The 14,259-nt window shown below is 39.1% G+C and overlaps 2 protein-coding genes across 2 annotated transcripts in view; both read right to left on the reverse strand.

Moving 5' to 3' along the window:
* The window catches only part of LOC123961427 (zona pellucida sperm-binding protein 3-like), a gene marked incomplete in the record, with an annotated part of 791,580 nt that overhangs the window by 746,977 nt on the left and 30,344 nt on the right, over positions 1 to 14,259 (reverse strand).
* Positions 1,137 to 10,809, reverse strand: LOC123961453 (ubiquitin-conjugating enzyme E2 H-like). Its single transcript, XM_046036863.1, has 7 exons — positions 10,520 to 10,809; positions 7,575 to 7,651; positions 7,297 to 7,371; positions 7,170 to 7,209; positions 6,783 to 6,835; positions 4,392 to 4,520; positions 1,137 to 3,632 (listed from the first exon to the last, which is right to left on the reverse strand). Exons 1-7 carry the CDS (start codon positions 10,570 to 10,572, stop codon positions 3,508 to 3,510), a joined length of 552 nt encoding a protein of 183 aa, XP_045892819.1. The 5' UTR covers positions 10,573 to 10,809; the 3' UTR covers positions 1,137 to 3,507.

Genomic DNA, 14,259 nt, shown 5'->3' on the forward strand with positions numbered 1-14,259 from the left:
CTTGAAGGTCCACCTTCGTTCATTCATTTATTGAAGATGATCCATATCAGAAACCAGTAATAAAAGGGGGAAAGTATAGGGATGACTCTATATAAATGTAAAAACAGAGAAAAACACTTACTGTGGAACCAATTCTGCCAGGAAAAGAAAAAAAATTTAGGCAGGATAAAAACATTGTTATGGTACGTGACACATATGAGGGAGTAGCCTTTGTCACAATAAGTGACAAAGTGAGATAAAATGTCAAAATGTTGACTTACTAGGCTATATCTAAATTATGAGATGGCAAATCATATTTTCAGCATGGTGACTAACTATGAGCATTTTCACTTTTATTATATACTATAGTGCGACAGCATGCACCAGGACATTTACACCTGTAGCCTACCTTCCCTACTGCGACATGTCAAAAGGCCTTTCCACAGAAATGAAAAAACACTTTCTCGGAGTACACATCCAAGAAGGCCTAAACAATGCATAGCCTAAACAGTAGGTGCATTCGAGATGACTGCGGCTGACTTTCGCCGACCTGATAGTCTAATAGTGTGCAATGGTTCCAACTTGATGCAGCCGCAGAAAAGCAACTGCAACCAGCATGCTTTATTTTAAGCCCAGCACGCATCACGTTAAGTCAGCGCTGCGCAGCGCCGCATGAGATCAAACGCACCTAATGAAAACGATTAAAGAAACACAAGACACATCACTTCTTCTAGATATGAGTCATGTGAATCACATGTAAAGCACAATGATTTAATGGGTTGGGGTTTTCACTTATGTTTAAAGAACGAAAAAGAGTCATCACAAATTAAAGTTTAGCCTATTTAAAACGTTGTGCAAAGACTTCTGCAGTCTTTAAGAGAGACAGGTAGGGTTGCCATCTAGTGGACAGAGGGTGGACAGATGTTATAATCATTCCGTCAGCGTAAACTTCACAATAACATTACTTCACACCCTTTACACCGACCATATGACTTTCACTTCATAACATGTGTGACTAATCCCAAGCCCTGCGAAAAAATAAGTTCAACACATCAGACAATGCGAATAAAATGGACATTTTGAGAATGTATGGCAAAGACACAGTTACTTCAGCAGGTGAGGCAATCTAAGAGAATGTCACACACAAGCAAAAAAACTGACTTTTTTTGTTGTTTATTTCCTTCTTCAAGTTACAAGGGAAGCACATTTATTAATTTTTTGCTTTTTTAAAAATCAGGGATATCTTGACTTGTATCCTGGACATAGGGCTTAAAAGATAAAAAATAAAAACATTCACACTAATTATAGGCGTCAAATATATGTCTCATTAATAATAAAAAATACATACATAATACACTGATGAATCCAGATAATGACAAACAAGGCTGGACAGTCTTGCAAATGACAACTGACAGTGACATCATGTAGTAGACCTACACCAACATATATTTGGTAATCAAGGCTAATTAGAGCCATTTTAACTCAGCTATTTATGAGATGACCTTTTTATGCCATGTCAAAAAAACATGCTAGTTTTACCAATCTATGTTAATTCTCAAAGGTAAACCCTCTTGCAAGACACAACTGAAGAGATCCTTATATAATTTTTTAAATGATGATGAAAGGGATTATTAATTGAATTTTCGATTCTTATAAATTTTTCTCCAAACAAGAAAAAGCCCATTATGACGCTGATTCTAATTTTTGTTTCCTTCCAGAAATAACACATAATATAAACTGATGTGATGAGTGCATGTTACAAACATGCATTAAGTCTGCTTCACGTCTGCTCTAAAACGCAGATCAGCCTAACATCATGAAATTTAACAGTAAACCGTCACTGCTCTGTTAACGCCTCCTCTGCACAGGCGCCAAAAGAGGTAAACAACCAGGACACAAGCTTTTAAACCGTCCAGAAGAAGGAACCTGGGCCTGAATTTAAGTTTGACCTTATCTGAGATAGCCACTTGAGAGTTTCACACTCTGAGGAACATTATGCATTTGTCTTCTCACTTAACCTCAGTGTAAACTCTTCCAGTCTGAGGAGGAATGGGCTTCCTTTGTTTTTTTATGTGGAGATGTATAAACTAAGCTTGCAGATCTATTAGTTTTTGGTCCCACCATTTGGAGAACAGGCCATCAACGGCATGAAAACGTAAATGTGACAGTGTTGAATGGCTGAAATGAAGAGCACTTCTGTCTGACAATGTAAATGATCTTTTATGGAAACATTTGCATAAGAAGGGGTGGGGGGAGGTGCAGGGGTGCAAAATGTCTTTGGAGGATTTGATTCAACAAAGACTCATCCCACAGACAAAGATGTATTAACTCTCCTCATCTTTACAGGACAAAAAGTCTTTTAAACTAGTGTGGTATATAAGTATTAAACCATACATTATGATAGGATTCACCACCCGCAAAAAAAGAAAAGAAACTAACTATCTCTACGCAAGTCAAACACCTATTATAGTTCAACACAAGCAATAGGCAAAGTTTAAAAGTTCAACAATTCAACAAGGACCTGGATAAACCCCACCCGGCTCACAGAGGCCCCGTGCACAGGTGTTCTCCCCATGTCTACAGCGTTACAGCTCCACAAAGCCCTACACAACTTTACTTCTGGGTCATGCCACAATATACAAAGATACTCAGAGAATGACAAACACTTTCCTAAAACGGAGAGGGGGGGGTGCTGGAGAGGAGAAGGATCAGGATTGTGAACCTTCTCTTCTGCTGAGCATCAGGATTCAGTACAACACGGGTTATCAATACGCCATGATTCTTCCTGGATTACATTCATGCATGCACACAGGAGCACGCGCGCACACACGCACATGCTGTGGCGTCATCACGGTTGATGCACTGGTTGTTCGATGGTGTGTGTTTGTGTGTGTGATGTGTCAGCAGGTTTGAACAGAGGGCAGTCCTGTCAGAGAGGTCGTCCGCAGCCACGCCAGTCTGCACACGAAAAAGACACACAGCTGTGCTGTGGCCCTTCTGGTGTTCAACTCCTCAGAAGTGATGGTTGTAATGACAACTCCTCGGGCCGGCGGTGTCCCACAAAAAACAGAAAGAAAGAAAGCTGACAGTTCAACAAAAATGCAAATCCACGCTATTTTGAAGTTGAGACCGCTCAGAAATCATGGATTGTCATCCTGCAGTGCTTGAATAAAGACATGAAGAAAATACAAAACTACAGTATGTCATGTCGTCATGCCTCCTGCGTTGGCACTGCTCAGGCTGGACTTGTCAAGCAGTGTGAAAGCCTCGATTGAAGCCACTAAAGATCATGGAAATGAATGATGCACTCCTTTCTGATCTACAGGCTCTTGGGGCAGGTGGTCGTGAATTCCTAAGTAAGGGTTAATATTCTGCAATATCATACTGCAAATCCTTGTGTAGCAATAAAAATCCTTGTGTTGCTGTAAAAAATTGTCTTGTTTAAATATGAATATAGTACTGAGTTTCTGCTCTTTAGGAAATGAGAGTCTGCTGTGAGGTGAAGGGGACGGGATCTCCCCCCCTTCACTACAACTCCATGTCCTGAGCCTCGTCCTCTGAGAAGTCTGACATGGAGCTCTCAGATGAGGAGTCACCACCTCCTTCCTCCTGCTCCTTAAGAGCCTCCTCTGTGGCGTACTTCTGGATGTACTCTAAGACACACAAGAGGGAGACAGACTGAGCATACGTGACATCCACAGCAACCTAGCAACCTACACACGCTTGACCTGTGACTGAGACTGTAACATTCCTCAAATTAATTAATGGAACAAACAGAAATGCCATATTGTTTTCAATTGTTTCAGGTTTGACAGGCGCTCTTTCCATCCCATTGCGTAAAAGTTTAAAAGGCACCCGACTGGAGAATTAGTACCAACAACTGTTTATCTTGGTGAACCAACTCCTAATATTTGCACCACAGTAGAGGATGGAAACACACATTATTTAAAATTTTCTTCTGCAGATTTTATAGTATGCGGTTAAATATTTGAGCTACATTTTGATGTTTTTTGGCTTACACGGCTGAAAGCTGTGGACCTTGAGTTGAGGTTATTTTGTCAACTGATGTTCTCACCAAGTCTGGTCCAAATGAGTAAAACTTCCAATTTTGTTGAAATATAACCTGTTTCCATTAACATTCCCATGTACACACACCTTGTTCTATGTTTAACACGTCATGTCAACACATGACAGAGACCCTGGATCTAAAGTATTAGAAATACAGGCTGTTATTTTGATTGCAAGTTGCAATCATTTCTGACATGGTTTATGATGAATTATTTTAAAGTGACTCCTTACTGCACAAGGGCTACATTTGATATTACCCAAATGCAGGTACATTGAGAGAAACGGGGATATCATAAAAATAACCAGACACGTTTTTTTTTATCCCAACATCTCATCCACGCTACCTTTGATCTTGTGTTTATAATCCTCTGGCCGGTGCAGGTACATGGCAGCTGCATCACCGTTCAGAGGGTCGATAGGGTTGGGGTAGGCGAGCAGCTGAGGGAGGAACGACTCAAAGATGTTGGTGAGGTCTAGTGGATGTTGGGAGAAAGATTAGTCAGTATAGACAAGAACAACGCTCCAGAGAAATATCAGCAAGCTGCTCCAACACTGACTCATTCCACCGTGTGTAGGTACACGATCCACTAGAGGTCTCTCTTGTGATGAAATGTTCAGTTCAAACAGCTGGATGGTTGTATTGTTTTTTTTAGTTAGGTGTAATCAACCTCAGTAAAGACAGAAATCATCTAATTATACTGACATCTATAGTAACTTCAGCCTTGCTGTGTGTACACACAAATACTATATTCTTTACTGAAAAACAGGAACACATTTACATCTAACACAGCAGCAGTTTCAGTGCTACCTTTGCATCTTCTCATGATGCATTCATGCCCAGTATTGAGCGTAGGTCATCTGTGTTTTGGCAGTGCTCAGAAACCATTACACAACTGCTCTGGTTATGTGTGTAAAGAGGAAGAACATAAGTCCTAAAATGAAAATATGCTTCAGTCTGTTAGTATAAGGTGCAAGTAAGGGAAAGATCCATGCCAATTGTGCATGTTTGACAGAAGCTAGCATCTCACACATATTTGTTTACATGAAAATTATTTTGGAAGTACATCCGTCTGGTTTTGCTGTGTCTCTGATGCGTACTAAAGATTTTACAACCATTTTGGGCTTTTTTGTTTATCTAAAAATACCAACAGCTGCAGTTCAGGTTGTCTATCTGTTAACCTAAAACAACTTTCAGATACATAATTAAAGTACCTCGGTTATTATTTTTTCAATATAAATTAATTATCATGTTGAAACTCACAGTATGCAATATTGTGACGATCTGGTTTCAGTAACACTTTAACAAAACCATAACACTGCTTCAATCAAGGTACAAACAAGATTACTGACTGTATTCTTCCCTTTTTCCAACTGTTGCATCTGTTAGTCATCACTGCTAAATACTCATCACAACGGTGTCACACCACCTCCGCAACATACACAAATACTAATCAGGGTGTTTTCACATCCACAACACATATCTAAAAACAAACAAAGCTGTGGATCAAAAGAAAGAACAAATAAACTTCAGCTGTGATGCAAGACCAATCGCTCCCTCCAATCTTTAAAACCCTGATGGTTTTAAATTTTAAAACAATACTTGCCATTACATTCAAAAAGGTCTTAAACGTCTTTTTGAAACACTGACGCTCTGTGTAGATAAATATGAACTTGGAGTTAATGCATATGTTGCACATAAAGGCCCAAAAACTCAAATGTAACTCTAAATCTGGGCACTATTGATAGGAGTTTTATGTTAATTGTAACGCTCACTAGTGAGCGTGTTCACCATTCTCTGTTTAGGGTCCTCTCAGGCCCCATCCAAACTACTGCGTTTTCATTTTAAAACAGAGATCTTTTGCTACGTTTGCACCTCCCATCCAGACTAAAACGACAAAAACAATGAACTAAAACGGAGAAGTTAGAAAACGCTGCCTCGTTTTTCCATTTAAGACTCCGGGTAGCGTTTGCGACGGGCAAAAACGGAGGACTTTAGAAACGATGACACAGACACTCAACTTTGGCTCTCTGATTGAATCTTATTAGTCATGCAAAGCAGAAACACAATGCTACTGAGTTTTGATTTAGTATTTTTATTAAAATACTTGTACCGTGCAAATAACACTTATAAGTTAGCCTACACTTGTACTGTGCATGTCGCAGTTTACTTTGCGACAACTCCCAGTCCGTTTTCTGCCGCCAAAGTCACTTTAAACTCCTGTGTTACATTCAGTATTAGTACCAGCTCATTATTGGTCCATGCAAAAAAAAGAAAATTGGTGTAGTTCTTTGTCTGTGGTACTTTATTCTTTTGCCAAATCTTCTAGAAATACAGAATAGACCATCTGCTTCATGTTTACACCGGCATGCACATGTCCAGTGAATGTGAACGGCCACTAGCTGTGCGTTTTCACTTGTTTTAATGTAGACGCAGATCAACTACGATACGCAGCTAAAACGCTGGTGTGGACGGAGATCATATTCTTTTAAAACTCCATTTCAAACAAAAACAGAGTAGTGTGAATGGGGCTTCAGCCTCAGGACCTTGTTATCTATCAGTACATGACCTCAATACAAGCAGCAGTTATCACTCCAGTGTAAGCCGATTAACCCAAGACGCTGTGCCTCTGATACTGTACAGGTATAAGCTGCTCACTTTGTGTGGCTTTTTATTGACTATTACTGTCTTAAAACTACACAAAGCAGACACAACGAGAGCAGTGGCTGTGACCAACCATAGAGAGCTGTCCACGTCTGGTTGATGACATCTAAACACACGGTTCCCGACCTGAAAAAGACAAAACACTGTGAGCACAATGTAATGGCCTAGCAGAGGTTGTCAAAGCAAAGCAAAGGTGACCTGAACAAGAAAAAAAAAAGAAAAGTAAAAAACACACACACACACACACACACACACACACACACACACACACAGTGTGAATCATTTATTTTGTGCTAAACATATTAGGACATGCTTCATGCAACATTCACAATTATGAAATTATTTGTATGCAACTCTCAGGTTGCTGTCATAAAAACCAATTCACTCTTTGCCATGTTGACTGGTTAAATGAGCGCTGACTACTGCAGAGTGATATCTAAAATACTGCGGGGCTACTTACGCTTCATCAATGTTGGGATGAAAGATTTTGTTCATGAATCCTGTTTTAGAAAAAGAGGAAGCAGGTTTTAATCATAAGATTTAATATGGAGATTTCATGGCTTCACCGCAGCAGAACTATTTCATACCTATTGATGGTGATTTGAAGGGGTATTTATCTGGTAGGTCCACTCTGACTTTCCACACGCCTCCTTCATACGCCGCTGGGGAAAAAAGATAGATCAATCAATAAACACACTCCCAGACTAAAGCAGTGTCACACAAAACAATATTTTCCACGATGTTAAAATGAAACTTACAAGGAACACTGACTGGATGCTGATTAAAGCTACAGTACATTGGTGAAATGCTGGTCAATGAGAGGGCGAATCAATGTGAAAATGGACAAATTTCAGGAGGCTCTTACTTCCAGGTGGTCCGTGGAACTTCACCACAAACTCATTGAGTCCGCTGAGGATGGTGACCTCATGCTTGCTTTCAATGCTGGCGGCAGGTTAAGGAAAAAGGGATGCCCCAAAAAAAAATAAAAAAACAAAAAAAATAAAAAAAGCAACAGGAAGAGGCAGAGAATTTAAACACTGTTAAAGACAAGTTCAACAAAAACAAAACAAAAACAGGCCAAGCTGCTGCTGTCTGGTCAAACTGCCTCATTCTCTCTCTGTGAACTTGACCACACTTGAGCAGAGGTCAGACATGGGATCAATAAAAAGAGCCACGGCAGTGAGATCAATACTGCAGGGTCAGAGAAACAAACAGGTCTCCTTAACAACAAAACAACCTGACACTCAGCTCGGGATAACAGCCCATCAATCATGAAGAGAGCTGTTAGTCACCACAAATTATTATTCTCTATAAACATAAAGGAAAAGAATCCTGATTGCTCAGACATCCGTGGAGGGTCTACCAGCTATCAAACACGATGAGGCTCAAAGTAAAATGCATGAATGTACTGCATTCAGACTGATGGGAACTTTCATCTGTAGGTACAGCTGGAGAAGATGAAAGGTGACTTGGGTGGGGAAGATGTGTCATAATCACAGCGCGTGGTGACAACAAGAGACATGAGACACAATCAACTGACAGAAAGGTCGAACATACTCATTCAACAACTGTGCGAGTCTGACACAATGACAGATGAATGAGGAAAACCCCACAGAAAACACACAAGAACCTGTCGCACCCTGTTTCATCATCTTGTCATAAATCCTTAAACACTTGATTAGCCTGATTACATAACTGTCAGGAGGCAAAAGAACGGCAAACATTTGGCAGAGAAGAAGGCTTAAAAAGCTGTCATTCAATAGGAAAAAGGCTTGAAACCCAATGACCAAGAAGATAGAGTAGCTCTTAAATGCGATCTGAGGCAATGGGTCCTATAAATAAGACCTGTTTTAAATGTAGACGTGTGCAGTAAAAATGTGCGCACTGTCATCTATTTTCTAATATAAAGGAGAGGGTTTTTTTTTTCTTTGTTTTTATTTAAACCAAATTCATCCACAGCATTGTGTTTGTCTGCTCTAATCCCATCTGTGAAATTGAACTGCACAAAAAACTCTACTGATCTACATGACTGTAGATCCACAATCATCCCTGTGTTAAAAATGTTCCTCGTTATCACCATGCAGCACTGCCTTTATATACTAAAAGGACAAAAAAACATTTAAGAATACCATTTTAGCTGGGCATCACTAAATGTATCTGTACTTGAGCATGTTACATGTAGTTCCCGGCAGAACAACATGTATATTATAGCTCTCAAGTAAAGGTTAATTAATTAATTAGGTTCAATGCCCGGTCATTATAGAGATTAAATAAAACATTTAACTGGCAGGAATAAAGGGAAGTATTACATTATGAAATTACTACAAGTGAATAAACACTGATAAAACTTTAAAAAAATCCACAAAAATACATGTTTGTGTGTATTAGGTCAAATTATCTATTTTCAAATGGATTGTGTCTAACTCTAAAAAAGGTTTTAACTCAAACTTTCTAAAAAAATATAATAATAATAATCTCACAACAACTAATTGATTAATTTGATCTCAGCACAAGTTGTCTATCTATTCTAAGAGCCTGTTTCCTGTTGAGGTATAGCCCTGTCCTCTGCCATGGACTGGATGTTCCCAGCCCCCCCCCCCCTGCATGTGTCCCCATGCAGCACGCTTGTTGTTCCTCGATCAGCTGTGTGAAGCCCCGCCCTCTACCGTGTTCCGGATGGTAACAGGCTGACCAATCAGAGAGCAGCATCTAGCTGCAGGACAAAAACAAAACAATTCAACTCACGCCGTCAGAAACCCTTTCATGCAAACTTCAGCTGATAACAAGCAATTAGCAATAACAGAAAAAAAGACCTTCGACGATTATTTATTACAAGACGACGACAGCAGTAAACAAATTAAAACATGATGTGACATAACACCTCAAAGAGAGTCAAGTTATTGAGAATAAATTATAATTAAAGGATATACATCCATTCACTTTGTTCTCCCCCATTTAGCATCGTTAAACTGAGATAAGATTAAATTTAGGTTTCATCATTTTTACTGTATAGTTTTTGGTTAACACGCATGTAACTAGAAATACAATTTATGTTTTGTCTCCAGTGTTCATGCTTTTTTTATATTTGGGAAATACTATAAAAGGCACAAAAGGTCTAAATCAGTATTTTCCTGTTCTCTGACGTCAATGAATGTAGTTAGCTGTCGACTTTGCATTTGTCAAAGATCGTCTCTGTTCCGCTACATCGACCTTATTTGTTCTCTTTTGCTGATAGCATGCTACACAGCTAGCTAGCTAGCTAGCTTGACGTTAATGTCACCAAACAAATCACGCAAAAATAAATGTGTCTTTCCGAAGAAGCGTTCCCAAAATGTAAAAAAGTCCTCGCTAATCCTTCACATTGTGTTGTCAGTCCGATGGGATCGAATATTGTTGGCTAACATGCTAACTTATCGCCTCCAAGCTAAGGCTAACAATGTTCAAAGCGAACACATAGCTTTATACATATTGCGACAGATCTCCAATGCTAATGTGTTAGCAAGCTAACGATGGCTAACAGGCGAGTGAGTTCACACAAACAAACCATGTATGTGTAGCTCCCTCGCCATTCTGCTAACTTAACAGCGAGCTAGCTAGCTAAGAAACAAAGATACACATACACACACACTTTTTACAACATCTATTAACCTCACATAGCTAAGTAGAATATACTATTTACATAATTACAGCAGCCATCCGGAACAAACGCTGTAATTAAAACACATTAGAGAGCTGACACTGGTTATAAAACAAAACGATCCTCTTTGACTTGGCTAGTATTTGGGCTTGTTTATGTTCTGGAAAGGATACAGTTTCACCACGTCGGTATCCATTCGTCTCTTGCCCGGACTTGGAGACGACATTTTTGTATTCCTTTTCAGAAGTGATCTAAAAATACTGCGGTGATGAGGCAACCTCAACCTTTCAGATTGAAAATACCTACAAGCCCTCGGGACTGTATCAGCAGCCTTCCCACAATGTCCATAAACAAGATCCTAGCTGCAACATAGCCCACTTTTTTCTCCCCTCAGTAGATCTTCAGTGTTTCCCTGACCAGCTCTGCCTAGTTGAGTCCTGTCCTGAAGACTCCCTCTGCCCGTGACATCAACCTCCAGCGACCAGACCGAGGAGAGGAGGGGCTCAGGTGTAGAAATACACTCCACAGAGCACAACTACACGGTTAGTGCTACTCCTGTCTGTGAATAAAAGTGCTGGGAGCATTTCCTGCGAAGAGTGAAGTCGACATTTAAGTATATAATTAACGTATGACTTGTTATTTTTGTGTGTGGGGAGGTTTTAGTGCTTAAAAGATGACGTGTATGTATGCCTATCATGTCTACATCTATGATGAAATTTGCCTATTGGATGGCTGGAACTAGCACTGTAGGCCAAAGTTGTGTTTCTTCACAGGCAGTGTCGAAGTATGATATGGCTTATAAATAGTTTTAGCCTCTCATCCCACACATTAAAAAAACAATGCAGTTCCAATACAATATTCCTGCAATCAATCATACTTTCATGAAGGTTATAAACTGTTTATGTTTAATTATATTGCTTATACTGAAATATGTTTCTAATATTTAGGCTCTCCTTAGATATATGCAATTAAAAGCATTCCCCACATCTGAAGTAAAAGAAGAAGAAAAAATCATTTACAAAAACTAAATTAAACTCCCCTCGCCCCTTCCAGAAAATGTAGGCAATCTCCTTTGCAATCTCCTTTAAAACTGCAGGTGTATTGGTATTGTTGTAGTTACTATTATTACTTCTGTCTGCTCTACATATGACACTTACCCCATGCTGTTGTGTCCTGGAGGAGATCCCCCACTTCTAAACCAATTCAAGGGTGTAAAGACAGAGGACGACATAAGTTGTACAGACTGTAAAGCCTTTTGAGGCATATTTGTGATGGTGGATTAAACATGACATTGGCTTGTCATTGTTAATGAAATACATGAAGAGGTAAGCTTGTTAATACATTGTCTTTATAATAGAAAAAATAAGACTTCCGTTTTTCCAAAATATATATTTTCCAGAGGACTACTGTCAAGTAGAACGAAAGACAGTATTTAAATAGTTTACACTCACTGAACTCTGCAATAGCATCTGAAATCCTGCAATGATGTCTGCAATAGTGTAAGTGTAAACACATGAGATGTATGACAAATTCACATAAGCCTTGAGAGTCTCACATGACCTGAGATGATTCTTGGTGGTCAATGAGACCCTTGCTTGTCATAAGATGACAACCGCAAGTACAGTACCAAAAGCTTTGTTTTGCTGATTTCCATGTTAGAAATCACATTAAACCTCTAAACTGTGTTCCTCCATCCATGTGGAGCCAAGAGCGGAGCCATCGATGTGACGAAAACAAAATGTCTGTCACAGCTGTGTGTCAAATGACACTCATGATGAAGTTATCTACATCTGATTATGTAAAGCTCTGTGTTTGTCTGGTGCCTTTGAAATGGTATCACCATTCTTAGCGTCTGTGCACCACATTGCTCACCCCTTATTTCATAGATATGATGACATAGGTCTAATGAAACTATGACACACGTCATGTAACTTGACTCTAAACCTGTAAAGACACTGAAAACCTCTGGCATTACAGCCCCCTAAAGTTTGATTTTCAGGTACGCTGTGATGAGATTATCATGGAAATTGTATGTTGCTGAGCTGGTGAGGGATTAAGCAAATAATTGAGTTACAACAAACCTCTGTCTTTGAAGAATTTATTAATAAAAGAGAATAAACAGAAGTACTAAAACCCATATACAGCTGGTCCAGAGACCTGCTGCCTAGGGTAGCTTCAGGTGCCTGGCCCCGAGCAAAGGGATGCATAATCATTTACACAGTCTAGGTTTCTATGTTTTGGGGAACAGAGATCCTCTCCCGGCCTTGAAGGAAAATTCAAGGAGAGGAGAGGAACAACAAGAGGGGAAAAACACTAAACAATCTCACAGCTCTGACCTAAACTAAACCCTACATATGTGAACAGACTAATATAATGAGTATAATAATAAGGAAAGGTTAATATTGAGAGAAAAGGTTAAGGTATAAAAACAGTATAAAAAACACAGTACATATAAGACATAAACAATGACAGTAATAATAAAGATTAAATGTAAGAGGAAACAATTTTCTGCTATAACAGAGATGTTGTCGCATGGATGGTTATAATGGACAAAACCAAGACAGGACAGATTTGTGCAAAACATGTTTTGGGTCCAAAGTGTTGATTTTGTGTGAAACTTGTGTGAAAAGGCTTCTGGTAAAATCTTTTCAAAGCTGACCTGTCAGGTTCTCAAAGGCTGTTGAATATGATGCTTGGCACCAACGTTAGTGCACTCTCCGTGACTAGAGATGCATAATTTCTAATGACCTTCCATGTTTGTAGGTTAATACAATACAGTACAACAGCACATTGTTAAGCCTCTCTCACATGGCAGGTTTAACCAACATAGTTCAGAATAATTTGGTTATCTATTGAAATCTCTTCATGCGCAACAAACAAAAAGCATGAATATAGTGCCTCTCCCAGTTAGACTAATCACTTTAGATGAGATGGTATCACGTGCTGCTCTCCACGAATCTATGAGAAGATCATCGGAAGGAACAGAAAGTTAACAACTCATCTCCCGTTTAATCTCATTAACACAGCTTCACTTCATAGACTGGCTTAATTTCCTACCTGATGTTACATTAAAGTTCTTCCAGCTTACAAATAACCTATGAAAACTGTGGGTTGACATCTCAGCCACCCGTTAAAGTCAGAAAAAAACATGGTGAATACTTTATTGTAACACCCAGGGTATTTTGCATGTATGTATTAATGTTAAACCTTAACATGACTGTATGTACATTACACTTTCGTATAATGTTAGGAGTGTGAGCTGCAAAGAAATACCACTGAAAAAGACAAACAAAAAAGTGTGTTTGATTCAATCATTTCATGATCATTATCTGCTCCTCGACAGTCACTGCAGCTGCTCACAGGATTGATCTGTTTGTTGTGTTTTGCTCCTTCAGCCTATCCCACTGAGCTTCAAATCTAGATGTCAGCAAAGTAACCCTGAAGATCTGGGGTAAAGGTTGACTCTTGGTTCAGTTGATTGAGAGGAGTCACTACACCCACTTGTTTCTCTCCAAGTAGCTAAACAGATGTCTGTCATCTAAGCTGTACATTAAATCTAGTTTATCTTGCAAGCAGTTAAGTAAGGAAGTCTTCTTTTAACAGGTCACTATAGATCTTCAAACATTTTGGTGGAGACTGTATATCTTGATTTACATTAAGGCCATAGTCAGCCTGTGACTCTAAACTCAATAGCTTAGAGACAAAATTGTGGCTTTTCATGTGATAAAACATAAGCATTTCCACTGAGTTTGATCCCTATAGTTCATTTTACTTCATGCTGGGATAGGCCACATATCTTGTAAAATAGACATAAGATTAATTTATCAATGATAATCACTTAGGTACATTTTTCTAGCACAAATGCCAAACATTAAATGGTCACAGCTCCTTAGAGAATTTGTTTTCCGTCTTT

Source organism: Micropterus dolomieu, linkage group LG22 (genome assembly GCF_021292245.1).
Source record: "Micropterus dolomieu isolate WLL.071019.BEF.003 ecotype Adirondacks linkage group LG22, ASM2129224v1, whole genome shotgun sequence".
NCBI classification, from domain to species: domain Eukaryota; kingdom Metazoa; phylum Chordata; class Actinopteri; order Centrarchiformes; family Centrarchidae; genus Micropterus; species Micropterus dolomieu.

What these genes read in the sequence shown, in the direction of transcription:
- LOC123961453 (XM_046036863.1), bottom strand. Translation starts at nt 10,572, where the DNA reads ATGTCGTCTCCAAGTCCGGGCAAGAGACGAATGGATACCGACGTGGTG. An exon ending in GTTCCACGGACCACCTGGAA is followed by an intron (nt 7,372 to 7,574) that starts GTAAGAGCCTCC and finishes TTTTTTCCCCAG; the next exon opens with CGGCGTATGAAGGAGGCGTG. An exon ending in CTTCAAATCACCATCAATAG is followed by an intron (nt 7,210 to 7,296) that starts GTATGAAATAGT and finishes TTTCTAAAACAG; the next exon opens with GATTCATGAACAAAATCTTT.